This window comes from Oncorhynchus masou, chromosome 20 (assembly GCF_036934945.1).
Source record: "Oncorhynchus masou masou isolate Uvic2021 chromosome 20, UVic_Omas_1.1, whole genome shotgun sequence".
Classification (NCBI taxonomy): domain Eukaryota; kingdom Metazoa; phylum Chordata; class Actinopteri; order Salmoniformes; family Salmonidae; genus Oncorhynchus; species Oncorhynchus masou.
Genome location: NC_088231.1, coordinates 8,680,708 through 8,694,326, shown reverse-complemented (window position 1 = coordinate 8,694,326; position 13,619 = coordinate 8,680,708). Strand labels below are relative to the sequence as shown.

The window sequence follows — 13,619 nt, the reverse complement described above, 5'->3', positions numbered from 1 at the left end:
TGATATTTGTACTGTTTTTACGCTTCTGGGCCTATGCACCAAACCACGTATAACACCGCCCTCTGGGGGAGGTTGAAAATTATAACACCGCCCTCTAGGGGAAGGTTGAGAGAACTACACAATTCCAGTCAGCCATACCCCCAATGAGACTTGTGCCATGACGGGATCAACAGCTGCTGCCAAAGTAAGAAGCTTTGGTCCGTTTGGATTGGTGGCGGACTTGATATTTCCTGCTAAGAATACCCAAATATTGATAACTTTTTTAGTTGCATCCTATGTTAATATATATTGTAAAATAACCTATCCCTCTCAAATAATGTGTTTAATTTCTCTAAAGAACAAGACATACCTCCCACAGCATTAGGAGAAAAAAAAGAACCATTTTGTCTGTGAACCAGGTTTATTCATTCTCAAGCAGAACATACATGATGGTCCTTTATTGCTGATAGCATTCCATTCTGATTACCAACATAACATTCTTACAACCAACCCACAACCAATTACAACAGAATTATCAAGCATTATTACCCTCCTCATTCTTTAACAGTTCTTCGCAAATTCCCGACTTTGACCAACCTTCTGGCAGTCCAATGGGAAAACAGATTATTTCCCTTTTTATTCAGGTGATGGAAAAGCCCTCCAGTCATCACAGATTTTGTAATAGCTTTAGAAATCATGGTCAAAAATAAATAAATGTTATAGCAAATCCTGATAGCGTTGTTGTTTAATTCCGGTTTAATGTCGAAGCATAACGTTTTAAGTGGCACTGCTACACCATGGTTATCCTCCCCGTCCAAAAACTGTAAATTAAATTCCTGAATGCATTTTATAACCATTATTACATCATACCTTATGATAATTTAACCACATTCAAAATCAGAGTTATTGCCATATATTTTTGCGTGACTAAGAGAGGAAAAAAAGAATATTGTACATATTCACAACTTGACTTGACAAAATGGCATGCAAAGACATAAGGTACACAGAATTTGAATATAAAATTGAGTTTAGACCTACGCCATGACCATATGGCTACACCGGGCAAGACATGACGACACAGTATGTGGACATATATACGTACTCACGTGTGTGCAAACATTTTCACATAAACCTCATAGACAAAACCAAACATTACCCTAACGTCATGATATGATTCTTCAAACGTCCTATAAAGATAAAATATGGCTTATAGTGTTATTCTCTGATGTTTTTGTTTTTAGACAGACGCACGGTACGATTATTTTTCATGTATCATTTTTTCCAATCAACCTAAAACAGGTGAAGCGAGGAATGTTTTTTTTAATGTTAATTTCCGGTGCTAACTCTCCGCTGCAGGGGGGCAGAAAAGTAATCTAAAACTCTCACCTAGAAGATACCGTAACAACCTAATGTAACTCCCAACAACGTTGTTGCTCGGCTACTTCTTCAACATGTCTTGGAGAGGACCAGGGAGGTATTTCATGACCGTGTCCATGATGCTTTCCTCTTCGTCATCATCGTCTCCGCAGCCCTTGGGCACGGACGATTTGGGACGGGTCAGACTGCCCTCTGCAGACTGCTCCATAGCAGCCTGGGCCTCGGCCTCAGCCTCCTCCCTCTTCTTAATTCCGTACTGGGAAAACAACATGATACTAGCATTATGGTAACGTTAATATTATTGTGTCAGACTGTCCTCAGGAGAAAACGGAGTGCAACGTTATAATAACATTAACCCCCGAAAATACACTTCTTATGAACGCCACGTGGTTAGGAGGGAGGTGGGGAGTGATACAGGAATTGTCTCCCTCTTTTAATGACTCTGTCTCAGTATGTGTATTCCATGTATCTGATACTGTCTGGACCAAAAGAGTATAACATGTTGTCTTTGTAGAAGTTGATTGATTGATGCCAGCAAGCATTTGGCCACCCTTGATCAAACAATTAGCAAATCAGCTTTGAGCTGAGCTCAACTGTGGGTTATCCTAGTGCAGCGAAACACCCTGCAAGGGAGGCCAGTTTGGATTTGGCTTCAGACCAATCAAAAAACACAATTTTCAGATAAACGTGTCTGTTTCTGGTCTGCTTGTGTTGATGTCCTGCAGTAGCTAGCTTGCTAAATTGGCCCTTTCCTAAGCCATGGATGGACATGGGGATTTTGACTTGTGGTTTTGACTTAATTCTCTGCACAGGCCAATAATTATGAAGGCGATTCAAATCTAACCATACATTAACGTACCACTGGCCTGAGATGATTGAAGTTCAATATGAGTCTAAATGTAGCTTAGTACTCAAACTACTTAGCTGGTTCATTGTTGCTCATGTGAGGAAGTCAGGCTAGCAAGCATTTTAGCTATGTAGTCTATGACAACAAAAACTAAAGGCGTGCTATATGCCAGAGCCATAGACCGTTTTGCCAACATGAAAGAGAGGATGATTGCATTGGTGTTCAAGTAGTCTACAAGAAGGGTGAGTAATAATTTTAAAAAGGGTTTTACTTGTGCACGCACACACAGACACACACACAGAAGTCAGTACTATGGACAGCCACATGATGTTGTTTACGTTGAAATGGTGCTGGAATAGCTGAGTTCCTGTTGTCTTTGTGCTGACTTGCTGTAACTCTTGTGGTTGTAAATCAGTAGTTGTTTAGTAAACTGTCAAACATGAACTTGCTTGACCATGCTGCAGGAGATAACTGTGTGTGTGCAGGAGATAAACAGCGGGAGATAACTGTGTGCATGTAATATTTGCTTTGTGGGCTTCACTGGACAGATGTTGTTGATGAAACAAGCGTATGTGTGTAGTTGAATTTATTCCGCCACTGTGTGACTTGTCTTTTTGTTGTCACGACCTGATTGCATATCCCGGTGGCGTATGATCCCGGTGGCGTATGATCCCGGTGGCGTATGATCCCGGTGGCGTATGATCCCGGTGGCGTATGATCGAATGTGTTAGAGAGCAAACAACACAATTATCACATCTGTTGTAATACGTTTGTTTTTTACTGGCTTGGCTTCCTCAGCTACTGTTAAAAGCTCATGCAGTTTTTTATGAAGTCACCTTCTCACCAACTGCACCACGCAGCCTTCACCTGCATTGTGGGAGGCACTATTTGTCAACCAATCACTAGGGTGTTTTTGTTTTTACCCGCGTGAACGTAGCCCAAAATTTGACTGAAACAGGAACACACTTTGCCAGGATTTCTAAAGCTACATGGGATACAAATGAAAGTGATATTTGAGACCGCTCTCTAACCAATTCATTGTGCAAACATTATGTTTTCAGTGTGCGTGTGTGTGATATGGGGGTATATTATTTTGACATTTATACCGATAAAAAAAAAAAAGAAGAAGAAACAAACAATAGCAACAATGTTGACACTGCAATGTTGATATTTGCCTTGCAGTTGGAAAACCACTACAGTTGTCCGACTTTTGTCTACAGCCGGCTTCGTTAGGCTTACCGCACAAACACACCCATTCTGTTCTAATGCTGTAATGCTACTACTCACGTTACTGGGGTCTGTGACCTCGATGCTGATTGCATGTTAGCTGTAATTCAATCAAAGTCACTGACTGGAACGGGCCTCGGGGGTTAGACCAAAATAACAGTCATTGTGCACTCACTGTGCTAGGAGAATGCTTGGCATGTCATCTTGTGCAACGAAAAGAAACTCAAAATGGAAAAGATGTATTAAAACTCGCTCTCTTTACTGCGCAAGCAGAATGTTGTTTTTGGATCATCTTCTGCCAATCCGCCGAAGGTTTTTGAACGAACTACTGGGAGGGAAGTGTAGGCTTTCGTTCCAACCCTGCAGTAACACACCTGATTCAGCTAGGCAAGGTCCAGACTGAAGACCTTGATTATTTGATTTAGGTGTATTACTGCACCAAACTGCACACCCTGAGGAACCCTGGATAAGGGCTATTCCAGGGCTATATATTACAGGACATAGGAGGATAGGATTCAATACCAAATGTGGTGTGAGCCATTGTTGTACGGTAGACCTACGTAATAACATGTTACAAAAATCTATTTTCGAACTTGAATAACAGAAACTTGGAGATGTGATGTCACCCACTCTGTTGGAAGTAAGAGAGAGTTTTGTGCGTGTGTGTGGTGTGTGTGACAGAGAGGGTGAAAACACCAATCTGTGCTAATTAATGCATCTCTCAGAACAGAAACTCAACTCTCCTTCCTCTGACATATTGTGCACAGCTGTTACTAGCGCCCTTGTGCTTTTTGGGTTATTTTTAGGATCTGTCAAAAAAAGATGCATTTTTGTTATTCCTTCCAAAAACAGAGCTGTTACAACTCTTCTCCTCTGCCTCTCCCAGTCTCTTAGAAATATGTCTTTATTTGTGTTTTACTACACTCATAGGGAAAAAAAGGTGCCATCTAGGTTCTTTGGCTGTCCCCATAGGAGAACACTTTAAAGAACCCTTCTTGGTTTCAGGTAGAACCCTTTAGGTTCGAGGTAGAACCCTTTCCACAGAGGGTTCTACATGGAACCCAAAAGAGTTCTACGTGGAACCAAAAAGGGTTCTACTATCTGGACAACCAAAGAAACCTTTTGGAGCCCTTTTTCGAAGAGTGTAGGGCAGTGCTACCAAGCAGACATCAACCTTGATATTATAGTCCATTGAGAGAATTCAGGAGAGAGCGCGACCTTGAGGATGAGGGAGAGGAGAGAGAGGTGAGATGGGGAAGGATGGAGGATAGGGGGGAGGGGGCTGGAAGGCTGAGGTCATCCTGTCTTTGGCTGCCTCTGCCGTTCTGCTTTTCAGAGTCTCTATTCCCTAGCTGTTATCTTCCTGCACTGTGGTGGCTAGTGGTTTCATAGCAACCTCCGCTAGCAACCATGCAGCAACAGTGCATTAGGCAGATGAAGAGGAGCACCGCTTTAAATACGTTGCATCATGGGAAATGTAGTCCTTCCGGTGGCCTGATATGAGGAAACATTATTTTACAATAGTTTCTCTTTTCTTTCATTTAAAAATGAGCTTCGTGGACTCCCGGGTGGTGCAGTGGTTAAGGGCGCTGTATTGCAGCGCCAGCTGTGCCATCAGAGACTCTGGGTTCGCGCCCAGGCTCTGTCGTAACCGGCCGCGACCGGGAGGTCCGTGGGGCGACGCACAATTGGCCTAGCGTCGTCCGGGTTAGGGAGGGCTTGGTCGGTAGGGATGTCCTTGTCTCATCGCGCACCAGCAACTCCTGTGGTGGGACGGGCGCAGTGCGCGCTAACCAAGGTTGCCAGGTACACTGTGTTTCCTCCGGCACATTGGTGCGGCTGGCTTCCGGGTTGGATGTGCGCTGTGTTAAGAAGCAGTGCAGCTGGTTGGGTTGTGCATCGGGGGACGCATGACTTTCAACCTTTGTCTCTCCCGAGCACGTACGGGAGTTGTAGAGATGAGACAAGATAGTAGCTACAACAACAATTGGATACCACGAAATTGAGGAGAAAAATAAAAAAAATAAAAAATTAGCTTCAATGTTTGCTGAGCGCCTCGAGCAAGCCGCGTCGTGTATGACACGCTTTTAAAAGTGAAAACAATCTGTGCTAAACTTTCCAAAAAATGGGGGGGGGTGGGGCGTGCCATGAAAAGGGAAAATGGTTTAGTTGGAGGGCAGCCAAAAGGTCTTAGAAGAACGCATCCTCCAGTGTCCTCCCGATGCTGTCAAGCGAGTGAACAGTGGCCTCGACTGCAGCTCCATTAGCTGACCCCTGCTCTCACTGGGGCCTCTGCCAGTGTGGAAACAGGATAGCTACCAGCTCTTTACCGACAGGCCAAACTCACTTTCACTTCCCTTACAGTAATTCCAATGCTTTTTTTCGTTGTGTATTTAGGCTGTTTGAGAAGGTTTGACTCCTAAGCAACTTGCCCACAAGTGCAATAAGCCAACAAAGCTACTTTACTAGGTCAAAGCTGTGTGTTGTAACATCTTGATAGAGTATGGGTGAAATAGGCCTTGTGAATTTACTTTATTTTTTCATCATTCTTATTTTTCAATAAGAACTAGGGCCCGGGAGTATTTCCAGCTCAGGTCAGGAGGTGAAGAATAAACTCCGGGCCCAACATGAAATAAAGTTGCCAGTTGATAGAAAGGTAGTGTGTATAACTGTTCAACGTCACATTTATTATTTCGTTTACCTTGTCTCTGATGCCTTGTCGCATTGACTCCCTTTCCACCTCCATCTTTGCATATTTGTCTTTCCTCTCCTCCTCCTGCTGCCTCAGAGCCTCTTGTCTTTCTTCCTCTTTCTTCTCTGCATCGGGGTCGGGCTCCTCTTTGTCTCCTCCCATCATCTTGCCCACATCAGGTGGCCCCCCTGGGTGACACAGAGACAAAGGGCTTGTTCGACAGTGCAGCCGACCGCAGACTGACTGACAAATCACCTTGCATCATAAACAACTACCCATTATTATTTTGTAAATCAGTCAGTCGCCATTTACCCACAATGCATCATGGTTTGACGCTCTCGGACACGGCCATTGACAACTGTCAGACAGGCCTGCTTACTTACTTTTAACTTAGACTGTCATGTTGTAGATTAGGCCCAAACAGACCACATTTACACACATTTTTAGTCACAGACACATTATCCAGAGCAACTTTCAATCGACTTCAATCAGGGATGTTGTCACTTTCGAGTTATTTATTTTTTTGATTACTGGGACAAGGACAAGAACATGGTCCCAGGACTAAAGGAGGTAGCACTTTTGTCATTTTTCCCCCAGCACAGAATATGTAACTGTTTCGGTGTTCCTCATATAATGAGAAACTATGTCGTGTTCTCCTGTGGATCCATTCATTCGTAACACAAGATTTGTTTTTTTCAACGCAGAGGAATGCTGAATGTCAGGAGGGAAAAAATGTTACGTCACAGTCGCATGCGTTCCGCCAAATGAGCAGAACCGTTACAGTCCGAGGTATTGCCCGGCTGTGCCTCACGACTGCATGCTTGGTCATGCGAGAGAGGGAGGGGGAGAGAGAAAGAGAGAGAGCTAGAAAGAGGGAATTCCAGGAGACTGCTGTGTCCCTGGAGCGAGCTGCTAGTCTGTTTTTTTTCCTTTTCTTACTCATCAGCATAAAAAAGAACTGCAGCAAAACAGAGAGAGAGAGAGAGAGAGAGAGAGAGAGAGAGAGAGAGAGAGAAGGAGAGAGAGAGGGGGGGAGAAAAGGGAGACTGCTGCTCCTGTAGACGGTCGGTCGGTCAGGGCTTATAGAGCTGACTGTAAGACTACATTCTCTCTCTGATCAGATAGAATCCAGGTTATATAGCCTGGTTAAACCAAACTGAACACCATACACTCAATGGGGAGCACGCTCGGCAGAGTGTTCCATCTGGTTTAACCAGGCTATATCCAGTCCAGGTTAGTATCAGCAGTGCTAAAAAGCTGTGCTTAGTAATAGGCAGCATCAACACCCCCCCCTCTCTCTCTCTCGCTCTGTCTGTCTCTCTCTGTGTCTCTCTGTCTGTCTGTCTTTCTCTCTCTCTCTCTGCCTCTATCTGTGTGTCTCTGTCTCACTGTCAGTCTCTCTCTCTCTGTCAGTCTTAATCTCTCTGTCTGTCTGTCTGTCTGTCTGTCTGTCTCTCTCTCTCTCTCTCGCTCTGTCTGTCTCTCTCTGTGTCTCTCTGTCTGTCTGTCTTTCTCTCTCTCTCTCTGCCTCTCTATCTGTGTGTCTCTGTCTCACTGTCAGTCTCTCTCTCTCTGTCAGTCTTAATCTCTCTCTCTGTCTGTCTGTCTGTCTCTCTCTCTCTCTCTCTCCCTGTGTCTCTCTCTCCCTGTGTCTCTCTCTCTCTCTGTGTCTCTCTCTGAGTTTGTATTGTGAGTTGATATGAGCAGTAGTTATAAATAGCCAGCTCTGGGTCTTGGTGGCATGTTCTGATGATGACTGCATTGTGTGTTTTCTGTTTCATTGCACATCATGTGCTTTGAAGAGGAAGAAGTGTTTTATGTGGTCGGGCACATTAGATTAAGGATTAAAGAGGGCCCTTTTTATGAAACTGTGTAACTGTGCGTCGTCTCATAAACCATCTTGGTCTCCCTCCTCCCCCTCCTCTCCGTCCTCCTCCTCTTCGTCCTCCCCCGTCATCCCACTCCTCGGCTTTTACAGTTCTACTGTCTCTACCGTTTTGACATTGCTGGGGTAGAATCCATTATTTATAGATTCTGGGCTGTGCTCTGGAGGAACTCAAGGTCACACACTTACGGAGGGAAATGATTTGCTTTGCAGTACAGAGGGAGGGAGTCGGGGAGATACAGGAAGCAGTGAGGGCACCCTCTCCCTGACACAATCTAAGAGTTTTCGAATAATGAGATTAGCTTTGACTTTCAGTCAATTATTGAGCTAGAAGAGCATCTGAAGATGCCTCCGTTCTATTTTCTGTTGAGGAAAGGAAATAGGCCTCCACTGCGTTGTTCGTTGCCCCTTGGCAGTACAGTACCCTTCAAAAGCAGGATAGAATTCCTGCAGGCTCAATAAAACTGTAGATTTTCTTGGAGGTGAGAAATATGGCTGATTCTCCCCTAGGCTCAGTGGAAGTCTAGGTGGACCGAAGCCCCACCGTTATACTGGATCTTACAACTATCAGAGCTGGTCCCTTCCGATCGGCAGACACCAAAAGGGAAATGGGCTAGCTAGAGGAAAAAGAGGTTGTTTTCAGATTGGCTGTTAGTCTTTCATAATCTTGTGTGTTTCAATGTTCCTTTTTTCCTTCCATTCCAATGTTTCCCATTGAGCTCCACTATGTGGTTGAGTGTTTTAGGGTTAATTTGAAGGACTAGGTCTCGGTCTGAGACTGGTCTTGCTCAAGTTCAGATCCTCCTCAGATGAATCTTGAGTTGCTGCCTCGGTCATGATGACACGCCGGGTCTCGGTCTGATCAGGTTTGTGCCAAGTCAGCAATGAGACACACCTTGGCCTAGATTCCATTGAGTGTATGTGTGCTATCGTAAAATAGCGTGCACTCTAACCAACTCATACAGTTTCGGCATCCACGGCCTGTATTCACAAAATGTCCCAGAATGCTGATCTATGATCACATCCCGTCATGGATTTTACAACGGTGGAAACTCTCTCCAGCCAAAATCCGAATGCAGCACGTCAATCCATGATGGGAAGGGTGCAAGTGCACACCGCCAGCGGCGGTAGAATGTATGAAATGGTAGCCTATTACCATATGGTCCTGGTCAAAAGCAGTGTACTATACGTAGAGAATAGGGTGCCATTTGGGAAACACACTGGGTGATGGAGTCAGTGAGGTGGATTCTGACAGGCGTCTGTCACCAGCTACCCGCAGCTTGATTGTTAGTGTGAAATTGCTTTTTGTTCTGTCAGGTGACGTCGACATCGTGCAGGGACGTAATAAGAGTTCAGATATATGGAAATCAAGAGATGAGATTTGTGGATAAATGCCATTTATATATATTTAAAACACAATAATAATTAGGTGTTGATTACATTGTGATTATTTTTAAATGATTATTTATTGACTGGTGTATTTAATTCATTGACACACATTGAGAAGGTTAAGTTCGTCCCTTTGCGCTTTACTGTCGTGACTGTTCCTCTGCATTCAGGCTCTGTTGTTCAAGTGGTCTAAAGGGGGCAGATTAGTTGAAGTTGTTTGTTTAAACGTATTGGCAGACGAGCCACATTATATTTGTGACAGGCATCTCAAAGTGAACTGTAAGAGAAATGAATGTAGTCACGTCTGAATGAGTTAAATGAATACAAAAAAATACTAGGTTGATATTCCAATAGATAACAGGCCAGATTATATGAGCATAAAGCAGAATAGCTGTGTGCATCTACAGTCAAACACTTTAATGCTGGTATGTGAAAAGGGGCAATGCTACTGTTTGTTTAAGGATTTGTATCATGGAGACTGGAGAGAGCACGGGGCGATGCAGAAGTTGGTGGTTGGTCCTGCATTTCAATGAGAAATGTCAGCTACCTCTCGCAATCTCGACTCCCACACACCATTTCTATAGGCTGCTAAGCCAGTGCAGCAGAAGCCCCTAACGATGCAGAAGACCCCAGCAAATATGATGAAAAAGTACCACAGATGTACAGTATTATATTCCTCTACACTAGGTGTTCACTTATCACATTTGACCTTAACATTTTTTATAGTATAGTCCACAGCAGTTTTATCCATACCCATAAAATGATAAAGGGACAATATAAGTCGAAATAATATGGATATAGCTTATAGTTTATAACTCTATACCCATTCATTAACTTAGAAATAATGAATAGAATTGAAAGAATGTCACACGTGATGTCCTTTCCCATCCCGTGTACTGTATATGCTGCATTGCCTTTGAGTGTCCGACACGACTATGGTAATGGTGCAACGCATTAATCAACTTACCTCCCATAGCTGCCTTCATTACAAAATTCATGATGATGCTTTAAGTCTTGCCTCCCCTCAGATTCACAGTTTCACGTCAGACAGGACAGATGCTGCCCAGGTGCCAGAAGAAAGGAACCTTCGAAATTAAGACAGTAGAGGTCGAGTGGTTATATTGACCCATAACTAACTTTCTCTGTCAATGACAGTGTGGATGCTCCCTCCTTTTAGTTTGCAAAGTGAATGGTGTTGTGATTTACAAACAAGATGCGTTGTTGGCTACACCTCCTCCGGGTAATGCTAACCTCAAATGTATAAACCACTCTTATTTTAGGAATTTATTCTGATATGGTGGATTCCACGGAGAGAGCTCCGTGAAGGTCAGAAAAAGGTCAATTTAGAGCGGTTTTCTTGTGACATATTTTGTGAAAAGGCTATATATTGACGGCACAGGTGTCGTAAATAACCGGCCCAACATTGGTAACCTGCAATAGCGTAGCCTAGTACGTTTCATGGGGCCAATTAGCTTTCCTATACGGTACTTCAAATGGGAAGAAGCAGCCTCGTGTAAGCATAGGCTACCAGACAAGATATAGCACACCAATGCCGATAACAGGGTTCATTTGATCAGGGGAAATATATAAGGCTAATCAATTCCTCGAGCCCATAATTCGCTTTCAATGTCAAACTTTCAATTGTCCGGATTCAGTCATATGGTTCAAAACCCAAATGCACCGCGAGTTGTAGCCTACGACGTCCCAAGTAGGCTAATCATAATCCCAACCCTGGCTAATTTGAAATGAATAGGGCCTACGATCACGTTTTTTTAAAGATATATTTTTTTAAATTCCCGACACATAACCTTGTCTGAACCCACACACAGAGCTACAAAAGCAACAGCAAAAATCACTTCCTTTCTCGGGCGCGGAGCGATTTCAGCACCATTTTTGGGGGACAGCTCCCAATTCGTCCCACAACATCAACATCTCTTGTGTCTTGCGATCGGGACATGCGATTACCTTTCCGAGCGCCTTGGATCTCTCGAAATAGCAACGTTATCCTGGCAAAATATGGAAGTTGTCGCGAAATGAAGAGGGTGTGGAGATCCTTAGATGCTCACTCTGAGCATCCCTGCTGTATTTCTCACCGTCTTCCTGGCTTCTGCACAACGACTGCACGCGCGTCAGAGGAGGGAACTGCAGTTGCTGTCTGATGATGAGGAGAGGAGGGTAATCACATGGGAGTTCGACCAACCTTCTCCCAAACGTCCCACGCCTTCACTGAAAAAAACCTACTGCGAAACGTCTGCTGCCCCTATTACACAAGATTAGGCTACTAGGTTACACTGTTTGGCAAACTTCCACTTAGATACCCCAGATTAGCTATATATATATATATATGAGAGAGATAAATATATATATATAGATTTATCAGAGAGTTTATATATATATATCTTCAAAAGTCTGACCTAAATGTTTTCGCAAGTAGGGTGAATGCACACTTCAGCTTACGTAGGCTTCTGTAGGTAACTCACGTCATGCACCATTTCAGTAGCTCGTTAATTCATTGGAGTGGATATGTCACAGCGCTTTACATAGTTGGGGGGAAACACCTCATCCACCATCAATGTGTCGCACCCACCTGGGTGATGCACGGCGACCATTTTTGTGCCAGAACGCTCACCGCACATCAGCTAGAGAGTTGAGGAGTGATATATGCCAATTAGGAATGAGGGGGATGTTTAAGTGGCCATGATGGAATGGGGCCAGGTTGGTAATTTAGCCATGACACCGGGGTTATCACCCCTACTCTTACAATAAGTGCCATGGGATTTTTAATGACCACAGAGAGTCAGGAGTCTTGTTTAATGTCCCACCTAAAAGACGGCTCCCTACGCAGGACAAATTTCCCCTTCCCTGTGGCATTGAGATCTCCTTAGACCAGAGGGAAGTCTGGCCCTCCAACACCACTTCCCGCAGCATCTGGTCTCCCATCCAGGGGCGACCAGGACCGACCCTGTTTAGCTTCAGAGGCAAGCCAGCATTGAAATGCAGGGTGAAATGCTGCTGCATACACGGTTTTCATGGCACGCTGGAAATCCGAAATGTATATATATATTTTTATATTTTTTTTATCAACAAAAAAGGCGTAGATTGTTCTTCATTCACCACTGATTCGGGAATATAACATTTTCATAGTCATGGAATGCTTGGTTCAATAGCTATTGTCGAATTTCCACCGAATATCCAATATAAAACGAAATATAAAACAAGGTCATGTTCTTGTCAAGCATCCAAGTACCCCGACATTTAATACTAATGGTAACTTCCCTGTATTTTCCTCCAGTCAATGTGACTGCTAACCTGCATGAAAACAACACTATATGAGACCAGTACGAATTTGGTTCATGCTTAAAAGCCACTGTCAAATATAGCGAATGGATGGAAGGCTATATGGAAGGCACAACCCTTTTCATTTACATTCCCCAACAGGCTCCAAAGCTGTTCAGAAAACTATTTCAAATGTCATGAACCATTTCTTCACCTTACCTTTATCCTACTCTTATCTGAAACGGAATTACGTGTGTCTTCTTTGTGGTTGATACATGGGTTTTGGTTAGGTATGTTAATTCCACATTTCGAAAAGGATACACAGGGTCAATAAGCGTGTTTTTCATTTCTATTGTCTGCGGTCGGTTATTTGAAACCATTCCGTTTATAAGTCAAATGAGCGTCAAAATAAAATGCATGACAATTCATTTTGATGCATTGGTGCATCTCATTTCAATTACGCTAATTGAGCGTAAGACAACCAGACAAGGTTACTAAACGTTTTATTTTACCTTTATTTTACCAAGCTGTCCCATTTTTCAAGGGAGAACATGGGACAGAAAAATATACAAAAAAGCTAAATAACCCTATAAAGAGGAGAAACATGTCTCCTAAATAACCCTATAGAGAGGAGAAACATGTCTCTTAAATAACCCTATAGAGAGGAGAAACATGTCTCTTAAATAACCCTATAGAGAGGAGAAACCGGTCTCCTAAATAACCCTATAGAGAGGAGAAACAGGTCTCCTAAATAATCCTATAGAGAGGAGAAACCGGTCTCCTAAATAACCCTATAGAGAGGAGAAACCGGTCTCCTAAATAACCCTATAGAGAGGAGAAACAGGTCTCCTAAATAACCCTATAGAGAGGAGAAACCGGTCTCCTAAATAACCCTATAGAGAGGAGAAACCGGTCTCCTAAATAACCCTATAGAGAGGAGAAACCGG

At 43.5% G+C, this 13,619-nt stretch overlaps 1 protein-coding gene across 1 annotated transcript; it reads right to left on the bottom strand.

Annotated features, from left to right (window-relative positions):
* Positions 1-381: 381 nt before the first annotated feature.
* LOC135506837 (complexin-1-like) lies at positions 382-11,587 on the bottom strand. Its single transcript, XM_064926234.1, has 4 exons — positions 11,362-11,587; positions 10,364-10,481; positions 6,132-6,310; positions 382-1,612 (listed from the first exon to the last, which is right to left on the bottom strand). The coding sequence occupies exons 2-4, from the start codon at positions 10,392-10,394 to the stop codon at positions 1,418-1,420; spliced, it is 405 nt and encodes a 134-aa protein (XP_064782306.1). The 5' UTR covers positions 10,395-10,481; positions 11,362-11,587; the 3' UTR covers positions 382-1,417.
* Between the last annotated feature and the right edge of the window lie 2,032 nt (positions 11,588-13,619).